The 21052-nt window shown below is 41.2% G+C and overlaps 1 protein-coding gene across 1 annotated transcript in view; it reads left to right on the top strand.

The window, feature by feature from the left end:
- sv2ba (synaptic vesicle glycoprotein 2Ba) overlaps nt 1–19049 on the top strand; it is a 56730-nt gene extending 37681 nt beyond the window's left edge. Inside the window, exons 5-13 of the mRNA XM_060940467.1 lie at nt 2607–2740; nt 4915–5004; nt 11892–12005; nt 12095–12183; nt 12357–12521; nt 13751–13884; nt 13978–14181; nt 15657–15816; nt 17789–19049. Of these exons, the coding sequence (XP_060796450.1) occupies nt 2607–2740; nt 4915–5004; nt 11892–12005; nt 12095–12183; nt 12357–12521; nt 13751–13884; nt 13978–14181; nt 15657–15816; nt 17789–17972 (1274 nt within the window). The 3' untranslated portion in view covers nt 17973–19049. The remainder of the gene's footprint in view (nt 1–2606; nt 2741–4914; nt 5005–11891; nt 12006–12094; nt 12184–12356; nt 12522–13750; nt 13885–13977; nt 14182–15656; nt 15817–17788) is intronic.
- Nucleotides 19050–21052: the final 2003 nt, after the last annotated feature.

Here is a 21052-nt window from a genome sequence, read left to right as displayed (position 1 = left end):
ATCCAGTGAATGTGGATAGAATAAAACCGTTATTCCACTCAATCACGCCGTACATGGCTTATAGCTGACTCAGCTCTACCCGCCTTGTCGGCGATCAGCTCATGTATAACTCGATTTCATGGAATAACTGTTAAACATGCATTAATATTCATTGAAGTGTTCTATAAGGAGATGTTTATTTAAAGTTTTTCAAGGAGTTTGCAGTGTTAGCTTTTTAAGTTGTCTGGCATAATTTTTTTCTGTTTCTTAGTAAAATGATAAGCAGCTCTATTGTCTTATTAACTTCAAGAGGGAGAGAAAATGAGGATGATGAGGGAACAATTGTTTATAAATGTTGTAACATAAGTAATAGCAAGAACTTCTTTTGTGATTGTTCCTCAATATTAAATGATGTGCTGTATTTTAAATGAAAAAAAAATCATTGGTAAATTGCTTTGGTGTAAGAGGAATAAAACACTTCTGTTACTGGAAAATACTCAACTTTGGGGTAGTAACAGCAAGTCTGTTTCTTATCGGGCCATCACTCCACCATGTCATTTATTATTTTCCTACAACCGCATGCCCCATCATGTTGAAGTCCTTCCAGAATATCAGTCTTTATTCTGTCCACATTCACTGGATATGAGCAATCGTGTGCTCTGATAGTCTAGTAGTAGATCAGAGCCAATCAGCTCATATACCATGAGTAATGAAAAACAAAATAGCGGAGCATGTTGCTGAACCAATGAAGGACCAAATAAAAAGTCAACTTGAAAACAAAACCCCAAAGAATACAAAAAAAGCAACAAAATATGGAATGAAAGTATATGATAGTAAGAACATATCTTTTTTATTTTTCAAGGATTTTCACATTTTTCACAAATTGCTACTCTCATTTCGCCAGTTTGTTTACATTCTAACCAGACATGATTTTGTCTGACATTTTGTATAAAGTTTTTATTTATTGAATTTGCAAAAAATAAAAAGAAAAATGCTGTTTCTCAAAATCCAGTGACTGTGTATAGAATAAAACAGTTATTCCACTCAATCTCGTCGTACATGGCTTATAGCCAACTCGGCACTACGCTCCTCGTCGGCTATCAGCTCATGTACAGCTTCATTTAGTGGAATCACTGTTAAATATTTATTATCCCTCTGTAACCCAAGCAGCTTCATACATGGAAAGGAAGGGGAAATCTAATTGGAAAGGAATGGATTTACAAGAGCGAGAAATGTCTGAACCTACTGGGAGTTTTATATTCTAGTATTAAACAGTCAGCGAAAGTTCCCGAACAACTGATTTTAAACTAAATGGATCTCTGATATATCATCTATGGAATAAAATTCCATACTTGCGCTAAAATAATACTCCTGAAGTTTTTATTTAATTATGTATTTGTTTGTCAGTTTTATATTAAACCAAGCTTTAAAAGTTTTCGATCATGATTTTAAGGCTCCAAGCAATTGATATGCTGGAACCCTATTGTTTTTTATTACTAGAGTTATTGTACACCTTACTAGTCACCCTTTAAAGTTGACATCTCATCTCATTATCTCTAGCTGCTTTATCCTGTTCTACAGGGTCGCAGGCAAGCTGGAGCCTATCCCAGCTGACTATGGGCGAAAGGCGGGGTACACCCTGGACAAGTTGCCAGGTCATCACAGGGCTGACACATAGACACAGACAACCATTCACACTCACATTCACACCTACGCTCAATTTAGAGTCACCAGTTAACCTAACCTGCATGTCTTTGGACTGTGGGGGGAAACCGGAGCACCTGGAGGAAACCCACGCGGACACGGGGAGAACATGCAAACTCCGCATAGAAAGGCCCTCACCGGCCACGGGGCTCGAATCCGGACCTTCTCGCTGTGAGGCAACAGCGCTAACCACTACACCACCATGCCGCCTAAAGTTGACATATTGTACCCCTTTTCCATAAGTTGGCACAGTTCCCTGAGGTCTTAATCAAATGTCTGTGACATGATTTGGTCAAAATTCCACAAGGATAAAACACCACAGCTCCCTTCTCACCCTGTCTAAACAGCCCTGTTCAAAACGACTGATTTGAGTTCCTCTTGCTTTAAATGATAATGAGCCATTGCTCACCCCACCCCCCTCTTCCACCAGCCAATCGGGTAGCACTTTATTCATGAATAGTCATTCACAAAGGCAGTTCTCAAACTGTGGATGGAGATACTCAGATGAGGGGGTGGTATAATTCTAATGAACTCCTCTTGTGACATAAAAAGAAGAGCCAAGTATGAATGATTTGTTGAAGCATGTTTTCTGAAATTGACAGAACAAAAGAAACTGACTGCGTTGTCTTATTTCAGAGTTTATGGGTTGGTAGGCTCTCCAGATATCCAAATGTATGTACACAAGCACTGAAAAAGTGACTTTTTCAAAATGGGTACACTAATTTTTTTAATTAAAATATATTTTAGAAGAAGTGTTACTCAAACCCTGCTCCACTTGGGTCATGCCCTTGGTCATCTTCTTTTTAGAGAAAGAATAATATATCTGCAACATTATGACAACATTAGAGATATGTCAGATCAATGTTAGAAGAAGGCTTATTATGGTAGTGAAGTGACCTGAGATTTCTGTTTGCGTGTTGCAGGTTGGAGTTCCCATATGCGCATTGGGTTCCGATTCCCCAGCTGGAGAGTGTTTGTGTTGGTGTGTTTGCTACCCTCACTGGCCGCTCTCACCGGACTCGTGTTTATGCCGGAGAGCCCACGCTACCTCCTTGAGGTAATGCCAATCATGTTACATTGGCAGAGTTTGGCAGTGATTCTGTGCGGTGCACGCCTTGTGATCCCTTTACCATCTCAGTTAACTACAACGCCGATGACAAAGTTAGGATGCTGTGTAAAATGTAAATTAAAACAGAATGCAATGATTTGCAAATTCTTTTTGACCTATAAAGTTTGGACACACCAAAGAAATTATACAAGTTTAGACACACCTTCTAATTCATTGGTTTCTTTCTCTCTCTCTCTTTATGCTTGCTATCTGCTGGCAAGCGGGTTTGACGTTGCATGATATGAATGTAGTTTCCTCCTCCACGTTATTCGATCATGGGCATCTGCAACAGTGAGGCCACTCAATCTCAGGTCCTCAGATAGCACCTCTCCCCATGTTTTATGGAGCCTACCCCATTTCTTACACCCATCCACCTGGAAAACTGATATCTCATTTATCCAGGCTTCGCTTCTCTGGGCATGGCCAAACCAATGTAGGTGCCTACATTTTGGAGCAGTTTCAAGATCATCAATCTTCAGCCTCGCACACAGGCCACAGGAGCTAATATCCTCAGGCATCACACCACACACCCACCTCAGCATCGCCCATTCATTCCTCACCAGCTGTGCCATTTTTCATCTTTATTTTTATTCATTAAAAGACTCTTCGTGTTTTAAAGTAATGATGGACGTAATTTCTTTTTACTTAGTTGAGTGGTTCTTGACATAATGTGGCATAATATGACATAATACAGTTGTGGAATAGGGCTATTTACTGTTTGATCTCAAAATGCATTAAGAAGGCAAGAAATTGCACTAATTAACTTTTGACAAGACACACCTGTTAATTGAAAAGCATTCCAGGTGACTCCCTCGTGAAGCTGGTTAAGGTAACATCAATAGTGTACAGTCAGTCATCAAGGTAAACAGTGGCTACTTTGAAGAATTTAAAACATGAAACATTTTGTATTTCTTAACCATTTTTTGCTTATCACATAATTCCACATATGTCCCATATGTAATTTCATAGTTTTGATGTCTTCGATATTGTTCTACAATGTAGAAAATAGTCCAAATACATTAAAAAAAAACCCTATGAATGAATAGGGGTATACAAACTTTTGACTGGTACTGTATTCGGCTGAATACAATACAAAAACAAGATATTTAATGTTCAAACTGAAACTTTATTGTTTTTGTAAATATACACTCATTCTGAATTTGATGTCTCTAACACGTTCCAAAAAAGTTGGGACGGGATATGTGTACCACTGCGTTACATCACCTTTATTTTTAACAACACCCAGTAAGCATTTGGGAACTGAGCACACACATTGTTTAAGTTTTCAATATGAAATTCTTTCCCACTCTTGCTTGATATATGACTTAAGCTGTTCAACAGTCTAGAGTCTGTTATTGTATTTTGTGCTTCATATTGCGCCACACATTTTCAATGGGTGAAAGGCAGACCAGTTTAGCACCTGCACTCTTTTATTCTAAAGCCACGCTGTTGTAACTTGTGCAGAATGTGCATTGACATTGTTTTGCTGGAGTAAACAGGGAGGTCCCTGAAAAAGACGTCATCTGGATGATAGCATATGTTGATCCAAAACCTGTATGTACCTTTCAGCATTAATGGTGCCTTCACAGATGTACAAGTGACCCATGCCACAGGCACTAACACACAGATGCTGGCTTTTGAACTTTGTGCTGGTAACAATCTGGAGGGTCCTTTTCCTCTTTAGCTTGGATGACACAATGTCCATGATTTCCAAAAACAATTCAAGATGTGGACTCGTCAGACCACAGCACACTTCATCTTTGTGCCAGTCCATTTCAGATGAGCTCAAACCCAGAGAATTCGGCAGCCTTTCTGGATGTTGTTGATATCTGGCTTTCACTTTGCATGGAGTGTTCCCAAGCCCATGTAGTAATATCCTTTACACAATTATGTCAGTTTTTAATGAAGTGCCACCTGAGGGATCGAAGGTCACGGGCATTTATTGCTGGTTTTTGGCCTTGCCCCTTACATGCAGAGATTTCTTTGGATTCTCTGAATCTTTTAATGATGTTATGGATTGTAGATTTATTCCTTGCAATGACCGGCCCTTCATTAAATATTTGCAACAACATTGTGTAAATGTTCTGAAACCCCAGTGTGCCTGTAAACATGCCTGTTTTCAGAATGCAAGGCATGACGAGGCCTGGATGATCCTGCGACGTGTCCATGACACCAACTGGAGGGCGAAAGGTGAACCAGAGAGAGTGTTTCAGGTGTGTGAATCATAGCATAGACTAAATCTGAGATCAATAATACAGAGACTTCACTTGCACACATTTATATTTCAAATCAGCTCAGACTTCAATGGTGTTTTATTCTTTTGGTGGAAGAAAGCATTCTTAAGGGGCGGCACGGTGGTGTAGTGGTTAGCGCTGTCGCCTCACAGCAAGAAGGTCCGGGTTTGAGCCCCGTGGCCGGCGAGGGCCTTTCTGTGCAGAGTTTGCATGTTGTCCGCGTGGGTTTCCTCCGGGTGCTCCGGTTTCCCCCAAAGACATGCAGGTTAGGTTAACTGGTGACTCTAAATTGACTGTAGGTGTGAGTGTGAATGGTTGTCTGTGTCTATTGCCGCTTTTCCACTACAAACGCGGCTGAGCCGTGCCGTGCCGAGTCGAGCTGAGTCGGGCTGAGTGGGGCTATTGGAGTTGCATTTCGACTACAACCGCGCTGAACCGTGCTGGCTGGAAGTGGGTGGACACATTGGGTGGAGTTAGCGAAAGTGGGTGGACGTCATGTGATGTCGTTAAGCAGCGCAAACAGTGACATCAGTGACAGTGGCGGAACAAGTCAGAGCCGGGCCGGGGGCGGGGCAAATGACCGGGCCCTTTATTAAAGCTTATCATAACATCATTTTAGGCTACAAAATGTCCGCAACTGCGGTGTTTACCAATTTCAACACTACCGGGTGCAACTATGTTATTTAGTACATCAAGTCCTTCAAACGAACATGTAACTCAGAAACAAAAAACATTAGGATACTGTACATGGCTCATAATAAAACATCAATAGCCTATACTGCGCACATTATTTGAAGGGCATACGAATGAGCGCTCAGAGGTTGCAACGGTGACAGGAAGAGTCAGAAATAAAAGGAGGGCGGTGCAAACCTCACTGAATGCACTGTGTTTACCAATTTCAACACTACGGGGTGCAACTATGTTATTTTGTACATTAAGTCCTTCAAACGAACATGTAACTCAGAAACAAAAAAAACATTCGGCGACATACTGTACATGGCTCATAATAAAACATCAATAGCCTACTGCGCGCATTATTTGAAGGGCATACGACGAGCCTTGCGCTCCGCGAACTCGTCCACGATGCTCTGTATGTCACTGATTCAGTGATCTTTTAAGCGGTAGTCTCACGACCCGAATAGTAAACAATAAACATGGAGGACATGGAGTCGTTAGTGTTGCTGGTCTTGGTGCTGTGGCTTGTTGTCACCGACAACGCCAACAGATACTGGCAAGAGCGTATAGATGAGGCGAGGCGCATAAGGCTTCAGAAATTCTCGTAATTCATAATTATTCTCCTTCCGGGTTTGCGGTGTTTACAGATCCCAGCGCGCTCGCGGGGCGTGTGTGGGCATGTGAGGACACTCCTCCTCACCAATCAGTGCACAGGGGAGTGTCTGCTCACGCCCCCAGCCTCAGTCGGCACGGTTTGGCTCGCTTCAGCCCCACTCCAAAACGGTGCGAGTTTTAGGGGCTAAGCAGGGCTGAAACGAGCTGAGTCGTGCTGGTTTTTGGTAGTCGAAACGCGAGCCGTGTCGGGCTGAAGTGAGCTGAAGCGAGCTGAAGTGAGCTGAAAAAGGGTAGTGGAAAAGGGCCATAAGTGTCAGCCCTGCGATGACCTGGCGACTTGTCCAGGGTGCACCCCACCTTTTGCCCGTAGTCAGCTGGGATAGGCTCCAGCTTGCCTGTGACCCTGTAGAATAGGATAAAGCGGCTAGAGATAATGAGATGAGAAGCATTTTTAAGCAGTTGAACCAAAAATATTACCAGTGAGTCAATAGGGATATGTTATGATAAAGGAATATGACTATTAAAACAGTATTCATCTAAACAATAATCACTCATCACTGTATACTCACGGGTTACATATCTTTAGATATCACAGTTTTTAAATAATAAGACATTGACATTTCTTGTGGTTTTGGCTCTACATTGCAGTGTATAGAATATTTAAATAATATTGGCTGGCATTTTTTCGTGGTCTATCAGATATATTCCATTCACCTAGCATGATATTGAACAAGTCGAAGACGAGTAGCTGAATGGAATATATCTGATCGACCACAAAAAAAGCCAGCCAATATTATTATTATACATACACATTCGATGGAACAATTATCTCATCTCATCTCATTATCTCTAGCCGCTTTATCCTTCTACAAGGTCGCAGGCAAGCTGGAGCCTATCCCAGCTGACTACGGGCGAAAGGCAGGGTACACCCTGGACAAGTCGCCAGGTCATCACAGGGCTGACACATAGACACAGACAACCATTCACACTCACTTTAGAGTCACCAGTTAACCTAACCTGCATGTCTTTGGACTGCGGGGAAACCCACACAGACATGGGGAGAACATGCAAACCCCACACAGAAAGGCCCTCGCCGGCCACAGGGCTTGAACCCAGACCTTCTTGCTGTGAGGCGACAGCGCTAACCACTACACCACCGTGCCACCCTGGAACAATTATAGATTTTACAAAAAGTTAAGAACAGGGGGGGTAACTTACCAATATTGAATGACGATTCTGATCAAATGTAATTCAATGTTCTGTCAATCCAATGTACAAAGTCAAAGTTCTAACAATAAAAATAGTACAAGTCCTAAAAGCCTGAACAACAACCCAACTTATATACAAGCTATATACAGGTTGACAGCTCAAGTTCAAAGTTACTTTTGGTCGGAGTTAATTGTTACATTGCAGTTGTTCAAAACAAAACGGCTTTGCTGAGTGAAGTCCACGAGTGAAGTCCTCTTGTAAAAGTCTCCGTCACTTTTCCTCACCTCCAAGTAGAACTTTGACAATATTTCTGCTATTGCTCTCTTTTCCAGTTTTTCAATGTCCACTGGTATGTTTTTCTCTTGTAAATATGCGTGAAGAATATCCAGTGAAGTTTTGGTAGCCTTTCAGGTGTCCAACGTGTCTTTCTCTTTAAATCTTCAGCTTTTAATAAAGCAAACCTCACGGCCATGTTTGTGTACAAACTGTCAGTCACTTGCTAGCATGGAAGTTTTACGTCTCCGACGTGTCTCTTTTCCAGTTTTTCCATATATTTAATGCGGAAGATTAAATGTGTGAAGAATATCCAGTGAAGTTTTGGTAGCCTTTCGGGTGTTCAGCGCATCTTTCTCTTTCAAAATTCTCTCTAAATCTTCTGGTTTTAATGAAGCAAACCTCGCAGCCATTTTTGTGTACAAACTGTCAGTCACTCGCTAGCACGGAAGTTTTATGTCTCCAACGTGTCTCTTTTCCAGTTTTTCGATGTCCATTGGTACGTTTTTCTCTTGTAAATATGTGTGAAGAATATATAATGAAGTTTTGGTAGCCTTTCAGGTGTTCAGCGCATCTTTAGTTTCAGTTTATTTATTTAGTGCTTAACCCTAGCACTGGATCTTCTCTCTTTCCTGGCCAACAAATGATTGTGTGCATGCGCAGCAGAAAAGTTTTGTCATTGGATCTTCGCATCAGCTCCGATATGACATCGTGTTGTCTTGACAATGTGCAATATTATAACAATATTGCATGCTCATTCTCCATTGGGGAGAGCGGCGTAATACATGCAGGATAAGCGATATGATAATATTGCATGTCATCAATAAACCCGCTGGAAGGGAATAGAATCTCATCTCATCTCATTATCTCTAGCCACTTTATCCTTCTACAGGGTCGCAGGCAAGCTGGAGCCTATCCCAGCTGACTACAGGCAAAAGGCAGGGTACACCCTGGACAAGTCGCCAGGTCATCACAGGGCTGACACATAGGATACAGACAACCATTCACACCTACGGTCAATTTAGAGTCACCAGTTAGCCTAACCTGCATGTCTTTGGACTGTGGGGGAAACTGGAGCACCCGGAGGAAACCCACGCAGACAACATGCAAACTCCGCACAGAAAGGCCCTCGCCGGCCATGAGGCTCGAACCCGGACCTTCTTGCTGTGAGGCGACAGCGCTAACCACTACACCACCGTGCCGCCCAGGGAATAGAATACATGTTTTTATTCCATGGGAAAAGTGGCCTGTATGTATAATAATAGACACTATTGGAAACTCTTTTAAATGTAAATCTAAAATATACAACTTTCTGATGCATAGGTTACATGAGTACATCATAGTACTTCACAGTAAGTGGCATTGTTGTAGATATAATTTGATTTAGAGGTAACTAGGATGTAGATGTAAAAACTATAAACCAGACAATAAAGCTCTTTAATTTACTTTTAATTTGTTGAAAAAAAGATAATGAGAAATAAAATGATGCCATTGTTTATGTACATACAGTATTCTCATCATACTATCCACCAATATAAGTGTAATGCAGTTTAGTTGAAAATATTTCATTGCATTATAAAACTGCTAAAAAAGTATTCATGTTTTTACAGATGCATGGTGTTTTAGAAGAAGTCAGGTGGCATGAATTACATTAAAATCAATTTATTGATTTATCTAAATTTATCAAAATAAAATTCGGGCGGCACGGTGGTGTAGTGGTTAGCGCTGTCGCCTCACAGCAAGAAGGTCCTGGGTTCGAGCCCCGGGGCCGGCGAGGGCCTTTCTGTGTGGAGTTTGCATGTTCTCCCCGTGTCCGCGTGGGTTTCCTCCGGGTGCTCCGGTTTCCCCCACAGTCCAAAGACATGCAGGTTAGGTTAACTGGTGACTCTAAATTGACCGTAGGTGTGAATGTGAGTGTGAATGGTTGTCTGTGTCTATGTGTCAGCCCTGTGATGACCTGGCGACTTGTCCAGGGTGTACCCCGCCTTTCGCCCGTAGTCAGCTGGGATAGGCTCCAGCTTGCCTGCGACCCTGTAGAAGGATAAAGCGGCTAGAGATAATGAGATGAGATGAGATAAAATTCCTGAGAATGTTGATTTCACATTCTTCAGCAGTGAATGAAAATCATTTTATATTTTTTATCCATTCATTCATTTTCTATACCAGTTATCCATTGCGAATCATGGGGAACCTGGAGTCAATCCCAGCTGACATTGGGTGAGAGGTGGGGCACACCCTGGATGAGTCACCAATCCATTGCAGGGCTACACAGAGACAGGCAGCTACTTACACTCACATACACACCTATGGGCAATTTATTCATATTGGTATAATGGTGAATGAACCAGCCAAAACAACAAAAGCTGTCAATATGCAACTACTCAGACACACAAACCTGTATGGAGTAGAGCTCAGTGTAAATCTGCAAAGACACAAACTTTCAGGACGTCAGCCTGATTCATCTTCATGAACTGCCCACTGATTGTGAGCACTCTTGCTAACAATCCGCACTTAGCATTATGCAATTTTTATTTATTTTTTTTTTTTTGGGGGGGCACCTGGGTACCTGGGTGGCATGGTGGTGCAGTATCACAGCAAGAAGGTTCTGGGTTTGAACCTGCCAGATGACTGGGGCCCTACTGTTACCCCTTTTTGACCAACAGGGAACCGGTTCTTGAACTGCCTCCGTTCAAGATTCTTTGAACCTTGGTACCAGCTATCGAACAGACCCATATTTTCACCAGTTTTGAGTGGAACCTTTGTAATCAAGGGTGCATCAGGAATGGAGGGTATTGCACAATGCACAACGGCGGTAAACAGTAGTAGCAAGATGGTGGTTCGCATTGATTACTTTTGTTCTGTCACTATAGATATTTGTTTCCAGCTCATTTTTTCTAAAGATGTATCCTTTTCTGTCATGTTCTCTGCTGCTGTGCTCCGCTAGTCTGGCTAACGCGACTTCAAAGCTCTGCGAGCATTTGGTCTGGCAAAGATATTAAGCCCAACCGTTTCCCAAAGTGCGTGGTTGACCCGCCTCCCTGAAATGCCTCAGTTTGCTACTGGTTGAAGCCAGAAAAGGCTGTGACGAAGCTTAAACCAATCACATCACTCTTTCCTCTGACGTATGTGACGTGATGGGGCTAACTGGTAGATTAAACTCTTACCGAAGCCAGTCGGGAGCAAGGCGAAAACGTCCTTCCTTTCAATAAATACCTCCAGGGCTGCTCTTTGCTCCGTTTTCAATGAGAACTTGCTCCATGTTCGTAATGTTTCTAGTGAATGAAGCGCTTCCGGCATAGATTCTGTAAACAATCTATGGCTTCCGGTCGCAGTTCTACTACGTCAGTGCCTTGAACACGCCTCTACCCAGGGCCGTTGGAGATGCTCAAAGTTGATTGGCTCCCGATTTTTCGGGAGCTTGGAAGAGCTGTAGATAGCTTGCCTGGCCAGACTAAGTTTGCAACAGGCCCTCGTGTTGCGTCACGCTTAGGATGGGCGGGCCCAGGCTAGTGCTCCGCTTCCTCTCCAAACTAATGACAATGATGTCATCATGGTTTGCACTGGAAAAACCAGCTATATTTTGGTTCCAGTTGGGAACCAACTTTTCAGGTTCGGAACCAAGTTATATTTGGTCGAAAGTCTCTGAACAGTTCAAAATTTGGTGCGCGAACAAGAACAGAACCCGTTCCCTGTTGGTTGAAAAGGGGTATGATGAGTGGAGTTTACACGTTCTCCCAGTGCCTGCATGGGTTTCTTCCAGGTGCTCTGGTTTCCTCCCATAGTCCAAAAACGTGGATTTGGTTAACTGGTGTAACGGTTTGGCTCGAGACCTTCACAAAAAGAGGTACTGTACTCAAACTTGCCCATAGGTGTGAATGTGAGTGTGAATGCAACATGCCCAGGGTGTACCCTGCCTTTCACCCAAAGTCAGCTGGGATTGGCTGGGATTGGCTCCAGCTTCCCCTGCGACCCTGATGGACAAGTGGAATGGATGGATGGATGGATGGAAGGGGGGAACCTGGACATGGACGATTTGTAATGTTGTTGATTGTATTTAAGGATAAATGATAACTATTGCTTTCTCTATTTGTCAGGTTTCCCAGTTTAAGGCTCCTCAAAATCAAGAGGATGATTTCATTGAGATCCAGAGTGAGACTGGCACAGCCTTCCAAAGATTCATGGTCAGACAGATGACCCTGGTCAAGCAGGTATAACATAAATCAAGCTTAAATCAGAGCTTCACACACCCTGACGATAAAATCCCTCCACTGATTTGTCATTTAATGTATTTTTAAAGGTGATGAAGAACTTGATGTCACTTGCCGCCCCTAAACTGAGACTCCACGGATTGTTCATTGCCATTGTCTGGTTTACAATGGCTTTTGGGTAAAATAAATTTTCTCCTCCATGACAGTTATCCAATAAATTATGCATAATTATTCTACAGGGCACATGTATGTGCGTTTATAGTATTATGGTGTATCTTACATGATATTCCATTACAGGTTTATACTGTACATGTTTGTTAACTTGGTACTGTGTTTCCATTTGCTCTGTAGCTATTACGGCCTTTCTGTGTGGTTTCCTGACCAGATAAAACACCTGCAGTATGAAGAGTACATGGATCACACCAAGATATTTTACAGGGAGAAGATCGAATATTTTCACTTCAACTTTTCTCTGAAAAACCAGATTCACAGAGAGGGCCGTTATATCAATGACCGGTATGGTTTTTCCTTTCTATTTATCCATATCAGACAGGCTACTTAGAGAACAGAAAAGACTTGGCAAATAATATTTTTTTAAAAAGGAACAACACATTTTGTCATTAATATAACAAACACAGATTATGTTGCTCAGAAGCCATAAATTTGTCTCCATAGCTGAAAATTTTCTGGGTGTTACAAAGCACTGACACTGGAGACTCCTTCCATCAATAAGTAAATAAATGCCTTCCAGAAAGATTCTCTATATCAACATTGTGGCACTTGTGGCTGCGGCAGGGAACACAGACACACAACCCATGGTCTCAGAGAAAGAATAAGTGCTCTTTTAATTACTAAAGAAGGGAAGGGGAGTGAGAATGGCGCAGTCGGTGCAGGTTCTGGAGAGCCAGAACAGGCCTAGTGCGGGGTCACAGCAGGGGCTGACTGCATCTGGGTCTTTCATCGGCCTGCTACTGGTAGCAGGAGCGGAGGTGATCACCGGCGAGAGCACAGTGATCTCAGTCGTCCTCGTCGTCTTCAGCATCAGCGAGGTGGCCTATGCAGAGGAAGGAAGAGAGAATCGGTCAACATGCACAAGACAAACCCAACTAACTTGTGTGTGTGGTGGTGCCTCTTTATACTCCCCTGGTGGCTTGAGGAAGGTAGCTTGAGGCGCCATTTGAGCTGCTTCAGCTGTGTACAATCAGCAGGCCACTACCTGTGGCCACACTGCTTTTGGTCTTCCAAAACAGTGATGCTGAAATGTCACTGTCTTTCCAACACCACAGGAGTGGTGGAGTGAAGAGCGATATGCTGCTTGGACAGCGGTTTCTTTGGGCCACCCTCACAACATTTATACATTTTTAACAGATTTATCGTTAGAGTTAGACTGTATGGAGCTGTTAAGTAGCTATCATGCTAGAGTTGCTGTTATAGAAAATTAATCAACACCTTCTATATTACAGACATTTAGCAGATGTTCTTACATAGTGACATACTCAGAGTAGTTGGGGGTTAGGTGCCTTGCTCAAAGGCACTTCAGCCATTCCTGCTGGTCCAGGGAATCAAACCAGCAACCTTTTAGTCCCCAAGCTGCATCTCTAACCATTAGGCCATGGCTTCCTGTTCCCACTAAATAAGATTTAAAAAATTCAATCTGATAGCAAAGCACTGTACTAAAGTTAACTAGCTTACTAGTTAGCTTTAATCATTCACTGATTATTCATTAGTGTGTATTGTGAGTACAGGTTTATTGGCATGGAGATGAGAAATGTCAGGTTTGAAGATAGCCTCTTTGAAAACTGTTTTTTCGAGGACATCCTGTCAACAGACATCTTGTTCGTGAACTGCACCATCGTGAACACTTTTTTCTATAACACAGGTATTTCAATGCAAAGGAACAAAATCATTTTCAGCTACATCAGTCGACTTTATAGTCAATAATTATATCAGGTTTATTCTTTGTTCTTTGTAGATTTATGGTATGATTCCAAATTCATCGACTGCAACTTCACCAACACCACATTTGTTCATCCCAAAGTCGGCTGCCATCTTAACTTCCAAGAGGAAAATGACATCTTAATTTATTTAGTCAGTTTTCTGGGCAGCTTGTCTGTGCTACCAGGCAACATCATCGCAGGCTTCCTGATGGATAAGATCGGACGAATTAAAATTATAGGTGAATTGCATTGCTGTTATTTTTTTCCAATTGTACTTTGTCTGAAAATAAAAAGCATGAACAAATATTGAAGGTACTTGATTAGGATATAATTTCAATTCATTTGGTTTAGATTATGATGTCCAGTTAGAATGTGTTTTTTAACACACATTTTAGTATTTTTATGTTTTTAACACATTTTATTTTCAAGTTTTGTTGAAAAAAATAGGGGGACAAAAGACACTGTACATTTTTGTGCATTTTAATGTTAAATTACTAAACTATTAAACATTTTTATTGTTTCATGTTTATTCCAGAAAAACAGAACATACTTTTAAATTCCATAACATTTTTAGTATTATTTTGTGTTTCATTAAAAAAGTCTCATTATTATTTTAAAATTTAAATCAAATTATAAAATTACTAATAGTGTTACTATTTAAGTTTAGTAAGAAAATCTTTTAAATTGAATTATTAAAACACTCAATATTTTGGTTAAAAAACATAATGTATTAATTTCAGTGCCAGATTACTAAATCAGGCGGCACGGTGGTGTAGTGGTTAGCGCTGTCGCCTCACAGCAAGAAGGTCCGGGTTTGAGCCCCGTGGCCGGCGAGGGCCTTTCTGTGCAGAGTTTGCATGTTGTCCGCGTGGGTTTCCTCCGGGTGCTCCGGTTTCCCCCACAGTCCAAAGACATGCAGGTTAGGTTAACTGGTGACTCTAAATTGACCGTAGGTGTGAATGTGAGTGTGAATGGTTGTCTGTGTCCATGTGTCAGCCCTGTGATGACCTGGCGACTTGTCCAGGGTGTACCCCGCCTTTCGCCCGTAGTCAGCTGGGATAGGCTCCAGCTTGCCTGCGACCCTGTAGAAGGATAAAGCGGCTACAGATGATGAGATGAGATAATGAGATGAGATTACTAAATCAACACATGAAACATAGTATTGGTTCAGTTTAAGGTTTTTGGGGTTTTTTTAAGAGCTAAATTTCAATTTCAGTGTCAAGTTATGAAAATTACGAATGAAAATTTTAGTATTGTTTTAAGTTTAGTTCAAAAAACAGGATCGTTTTCAATTTTAGTGTCGATACTGAATTGGTAAACATTTTAATTGTTTCACGTTTAGTTTAAAAAAAAGCAGAACATTTTTCATTGAAATTTTGAATTGCTAAATTACTAAACATTTTTTGTATTGTTTCACATTTAATTAAAAAAATAGAAAACAATTTTCAATGTCAAACTGTGAATTTACTAAACATTTTTATATTGGTGTTTTGAGTTGGGAGGGAATAAAATATCATTTTCAATTTCAGCATCAGATATGAAACTACGTTTAGTAGTTTTACAAAAACTGCAGTTTTTATTTAAGTTTTTTTATTTTCCTTTTGGTTACTGAGGTTCATGTTAGGATTAGATTTAAATGTAGCATTAATAATTCTGATAAAGGTCCTCACAAGGAGAATAAGACACACGTGTGTGTGTGTGTGTGGTGTCACAGGTAGCTCCATGCTGGTGTCCTCTGGCTGTACTTTCTTCCTCTACCTCTGCTTCAGTCCCGGTGCTGTGATCAGTTTCCAGTGTCTGTTCTACGCAGCATGTGCAGCCGCCTGGAACGGAATTGAAGTTATAACAGTTGAGCTTTATCCAGCCTCTAACAGGTAGAGCTGATTTCACAGATTATTTTATAGACCATAACTACACCGTGTCAACATGGTCATATTTCTCCTGAATATTATAGGCTGCATTTTGTAGGGTGTGTTTTGACCCTTTAATTAAATCATATACAATCGTATACACACAATGTGGGAGCACAAGCATGTATGTGCTTCTCAGGTCATGCTGGTGTGTGTTTAACAAGGATGCACCCAAAGGCTGCTAAAGTAAGATCGCCTCCTTGTGGAGAATCTTCAGCCTTTAAATGAAATGAATCAAAATTATTGTTGGTGGCAATCACACGCTACAATATAGCACTGATTCAGTGAATAAAACATAGGTTTTAAATGCCGGAATGTTTTACGTTATTTGCCTCAGAAAAGTATTAGCTATATCTATTTTTTAATTGATTTGTTAGTCATCTTCATAACCTTCAGTACATGAAAACTCATCCATGAAAACTCACTAACGTTATCATCAGCTGTCCATTGCTAGCGATGATGACTGCTTCATTAGGAAATGCAGATGAGCCGCAAAGCCCACACCAGAGCGACAGAGTCGCCCACACCGGCAGCACAAATGGCCTGGCCGAGCCACCACGGAATCCCTGGCCTCGTGAGCTCTCACATACTATTCTCCTCTCCTAATGAAGTGCCTTACACAGTAAGGTAAGACAAACAATGTCATGCCCCCATCGTGTTGTCTCTCTGGACCTCCAGACCTGATGCTAAGTGGTACACAAAAGTGCCAGAGACCTGACAGGTATGGAAGTTGCCCCGCAGTGACAACTGACTTGCCGAGTGATGCCTTCTGTTGGCCATTTGGCTGGCTCTTCCGCATGCCATCTGATGGTGTACCATCGACCCTGTTGGGTTCATCTACCACATTGCATCAAAAAGCACCCTGCTGCCAGCACCTTATTGGTGATATACTATTTAACCCATAGCTGGAACCCAGGCAGGTGCTCCCAGTCTGGGTCAGAGTGGACCTGGGAGCAATGGTGATTCAGGGGTAATTCCACTTTCCCCAGTACTCAAGTCCTCCCGGACCTGAGACTCACCACCGGTTGCAGTTTAAAGTCATACCCAGGACTATTTGTTATAACAGCTATAGTAATGCCTTGGGTTATGTTTTTCTCCTTCTTGGAAGAAGGTAATGCAGCTCGTCACGTTACTAAGACACCTTCAGTTGTAAAGATTTCAGAAAACATAAAGTTAACACTTTTACCGCCGACTGTTGCAATGTACTGACACTGGAGACTCCTTCCAAAAAGGCTATATAAACATCTACAGAAAACTCTACTGTATCCACAATAACAGTGTTTTCATCTGTTTATGTGGCGTATCCACTCCTATACAAATCCCTTTGGAATGCGTTATGATAGGAACAGTAATGTATTAGAAAGAGCGCATTAATATAAACCTGTAATTTGAATTTCATGTTATCAATAATTCAGAAACCTACTCCTTTTGACCAATCGGATTTGAGAATTCAAAAGCACTGTGGCGTAAACTGCTATCAAACTGCTATTTTTGTGATGTCATTATACGGTATATACCAGCAGATATTGAACTGCTGTCTGAAAGTATTTCATGAAGTATAATTTATTTATTTATTTAAAAAATATGGACTCACCTATATACTCTATAACATTACATACTAAATGCATTATTTTTTACTGACCTTTATACAGTATAGTTACATTCCAGGCATTTAGCAGACACTCTTATCCAGAGCGACATGCAACATACCCAGAGCAGCCTGGGGTTAGCTACCTTGCTTAAGGGCACTTCAACCATTTCTGCTGGTCCAGGGAATCAAACCAGTAATCTTTTGGTTCCAAAGCTGCTTCTCTAACCATTAGACCACAGCTTCCCAGCTAGGCCATGGCTACTTACTACAAAGATCACATTGTAATAAACATTTTAACTGAATTTTCCTGATTGAGCTTTCACGTTGCACTCTTTTTCTCTGCAGAGCAACTGCGTTTGGCGTGCTGAATGGCCTGTGCAAGTTGGCAGCCATCATTAGCACCTTCATCTTCTCCAAGTTTGTTGGAATCACTAAGATTGTTCCCATCTTACTGTCCTTCTCAGCCTTGATGTGTGGAGGCCTGCTTGCATTCAAGCTTCCTGAGACACGTGAAGTCATTCTGCAGTAAACAATCAAACCAGCGAACAAACAAAAAGCCAAACTTCAGAAATGTTAAGGCCTCGTAGTAGTGCATGGTCCACCTGAAAACTGGACTTTATCTCCCTGAGAGTGGTGGAAAAGTGATTTGATTGTGTACATGGTAAAATGATTTTTAGGTTAATTAGCTTACATTTACACCATATAGCCAAAAGTATGTGGACACATGACCATCACACCTATATGTGGTTCTTCCTGAAACGATTGTCACAAATTTGGAAGCACACGATTGTCTAGAATGTCTTTGTAAGCTGTAGCATTTTTTTAAAAATCCCCTTCACTGGAACTAAGAGGCCTGAACCTGTTCCAGCATGACAATGGCCCTGTGCGCAAAGCAATGTCCATGAAGATGTGGTTTGCCAAGGTTGGAGTGGATGAACTTGAGTGGTCTGCCCAGAGTTCAGACCTCAACCCCACTGAACACCTTTGGGATGAACTGGAACACTGACTGTACACCAAGCCTCCTCACCCAACATCAGTACCTGACCTCACTAATGTTCTTGTGGCTGAATGATCACAAATCCCCACAGGCACGCTCCATAACCTAGTGGAAAGCCTTCACAGAAGAGTGGAGGTTATTATAACAGTAAAGGAGAACTAAAATAAACATTTATAGCTGTAATGATCTGGTGTCCACAAACTTTTGGCTATATAGCATTTTTTTTGACAGACAGTTTATCTATAGAGATTTATAAGAATTCAATCCAAGCACAGAAATGAGCAGTTAAAGGTCTTGCTTAATTAATGGCCCTGCTCTGGTTCTGCCTGGGAATTGAACTCATAGCCTTCATAAAACAGAACTATAACAATAAAACAGAGCTATTACATTCCAGCTACCACTGCACTAGTTTATCCATCCATTATCTGTAGCCGTTTATCCTGTGCAGGGTCGCGGGCAAGCTGGAGCTTATCCCAACTGACTATGGGCGAGAGGCAGGGTACACCCTAGACAAGTCGCCAGATCATCGCAAGGCTGACACATAGAGACAAACAACCATTCACACTCACATTCACACCTACGGTCAATTTAGAGTCACCACTTAGCCTAACCTGCATGACTTTGAACTGTGGGGGGAAGCCAGGGCACCCGGAGGAAACCCACACAGACACGGGGAGAATATGCAAACTCCACACAGAAAGGCTTCCATCAGCCACTGGGCTCAAACCCAGAACCTTCTTGCTGTGAGGCAACAGTGCTAACCATTAAATCACCACGCCACCCCTGCACTGGTTTATTAGGTTTAAAAATCAGGGGTGCTTTTCCAAAAATAATGAATCATAGAGAATAACGAACAAGCAAAGAGTGATTTTTAAAAAAAAAAACAAGAAAAGTTCAAAATGGCTACTACTGCTTCCAATAATAATAAGAAGAAGAAGAAAAAGAAGAATTAGAATCATCATCATAATGAATTAATGAAGGATTTTCTATACTAATATTAGCAGTCTCTGCCTTGACCTGCATGAAAAATCCAAATGAAGAAGTCATGTATGTATAACAAATGGGTCAGGCTACTCCTCATGTACAAAGTGCTTAGCATTACAAATATTTCTGGAAAGGCATCTAAGATCACCCCTTTGACAATCATTTACCTTTCTCTTTTTAATAAAGACAGAACAGTGTACGATATATATGGGGCGGCACAGTGGTGTAGTGGTTAGCACTGTTGCCTCACAGCAAGAAGATCCTGGGTTCGAGCCCAGTAGCCAACAGGGGCCTTTCTGTGTGGAGTTTGCATGTTCTCCCCATGTCTGTGCGGGTTTCCTCCGGGTGCTCCGGTTTCCCCCACAGTCCAAAGACATGCTCTAAATTGCCCAGAAATGGGAGGGTTATGCAGGAAGGGCATCTGGTGTAAAACTATGCTCCAATTAATATGACGTGTGGATCAGTAGGGTCCACATGGACCCCAACCTGGCAATAGTGTTGGACAAGGGAGAAGAAAAGTGTACTGCATGTGTTGAGTTTTGAAATATTCATAGAAAACATATGGATTACTGACTTTTTTTTTTTTTACTTTTTTTTTTCCACTAGGTATTTTTTTTCTTGGTCCTTTAAGAGTTTTTATTTTTCTTTGGTTTTATTTTCTTTGCTCTGGATTATAATGTTACAATCCAGAAATAATTCATCTCTGTTGTGTGGGTGTTTTTGGATCTGTTTATTAGAGTATATCAGTATTTTTGCCGTAGTTTATTTTTGCATATGTGGCATATGTGTGTTGTGACCGTTGAATTTCTGTTTTATTGTGTATCTATCTTTTTTTTCCATTGGAATTTTTAAAAAGTCAGGTTTTAAAGGCAGTAATTTTATTCTGTATGTATGACTGATACACAAAGCATCTTTACATTTAATACTCTACATTTAATACTCAAAAAAACAACAACAAAAACATATATTTTCCGCCAGTGTAGAGGACTGGCCTGGTCAAAGTGCCATGAGTTAAAGAGTAAAAGTGAATGCATCATAGCTTTAGTGCACAACACGTAACAACTGTCACGACTGTTCAGGCATGATCATCCTGCTATATAATGCTTTCACATTCAATTATAACATCATTTCTGTAGAATTTTATAGAAAAAACAAATTCGAATGACATACTTTATTTTACACTACACTTATACAACATACAGTACGACACACTATATATGTTATACAGTACTTCGTCTTTATATTATGATACTTTGTTCATGCCTTTATATTACAACCATGCTACATTACAGTACAACCATTTTATTACTAATTCATTGTTCCTTATGTGTGACACCATGTAAAGCACCAATACACAGCATTTCCTGTATCATTACGTATCTACATATAATTATTCTTTTCTTCCGTTTATTCACATCAGTATGTTGATAAGGCTGATGCTTATGGTTTATAATAAATGTGATGGATGTTAAAGGTGTATTCCAACAGATCTGGACACAAGGATGTATTTAGCTGTCATGAGAAAAGCTATCACTGATCTTTTGTATACACAGAAACGCATTAATGCATCATAAATATACACAGATTATGTGGCGTGAGTGCAGTGAAGTGGTGAATATGAACAAAAC

The sequence above is a fragment of the Neoarius graeffei genome, chromosome 15 (assembly GCF_027579695.1).
Source record: "Neoarius graeffei isolate fNeoGra1 chromosome 15, fNeoGra1.pri, whole genome shotgun sequence".
NCBI classification, from domain to species: domain Eukaryota; kingdom Metazoa; phylum Chordata; class Actinopteri; order Siluriformes; family Ariidae; genus Neoarius; species Neoarius graeffei.
Note: the sequence above shows the minus strand (reverse complement) of the source record. Positions and strands in the feature narration are given on the sequence as shown.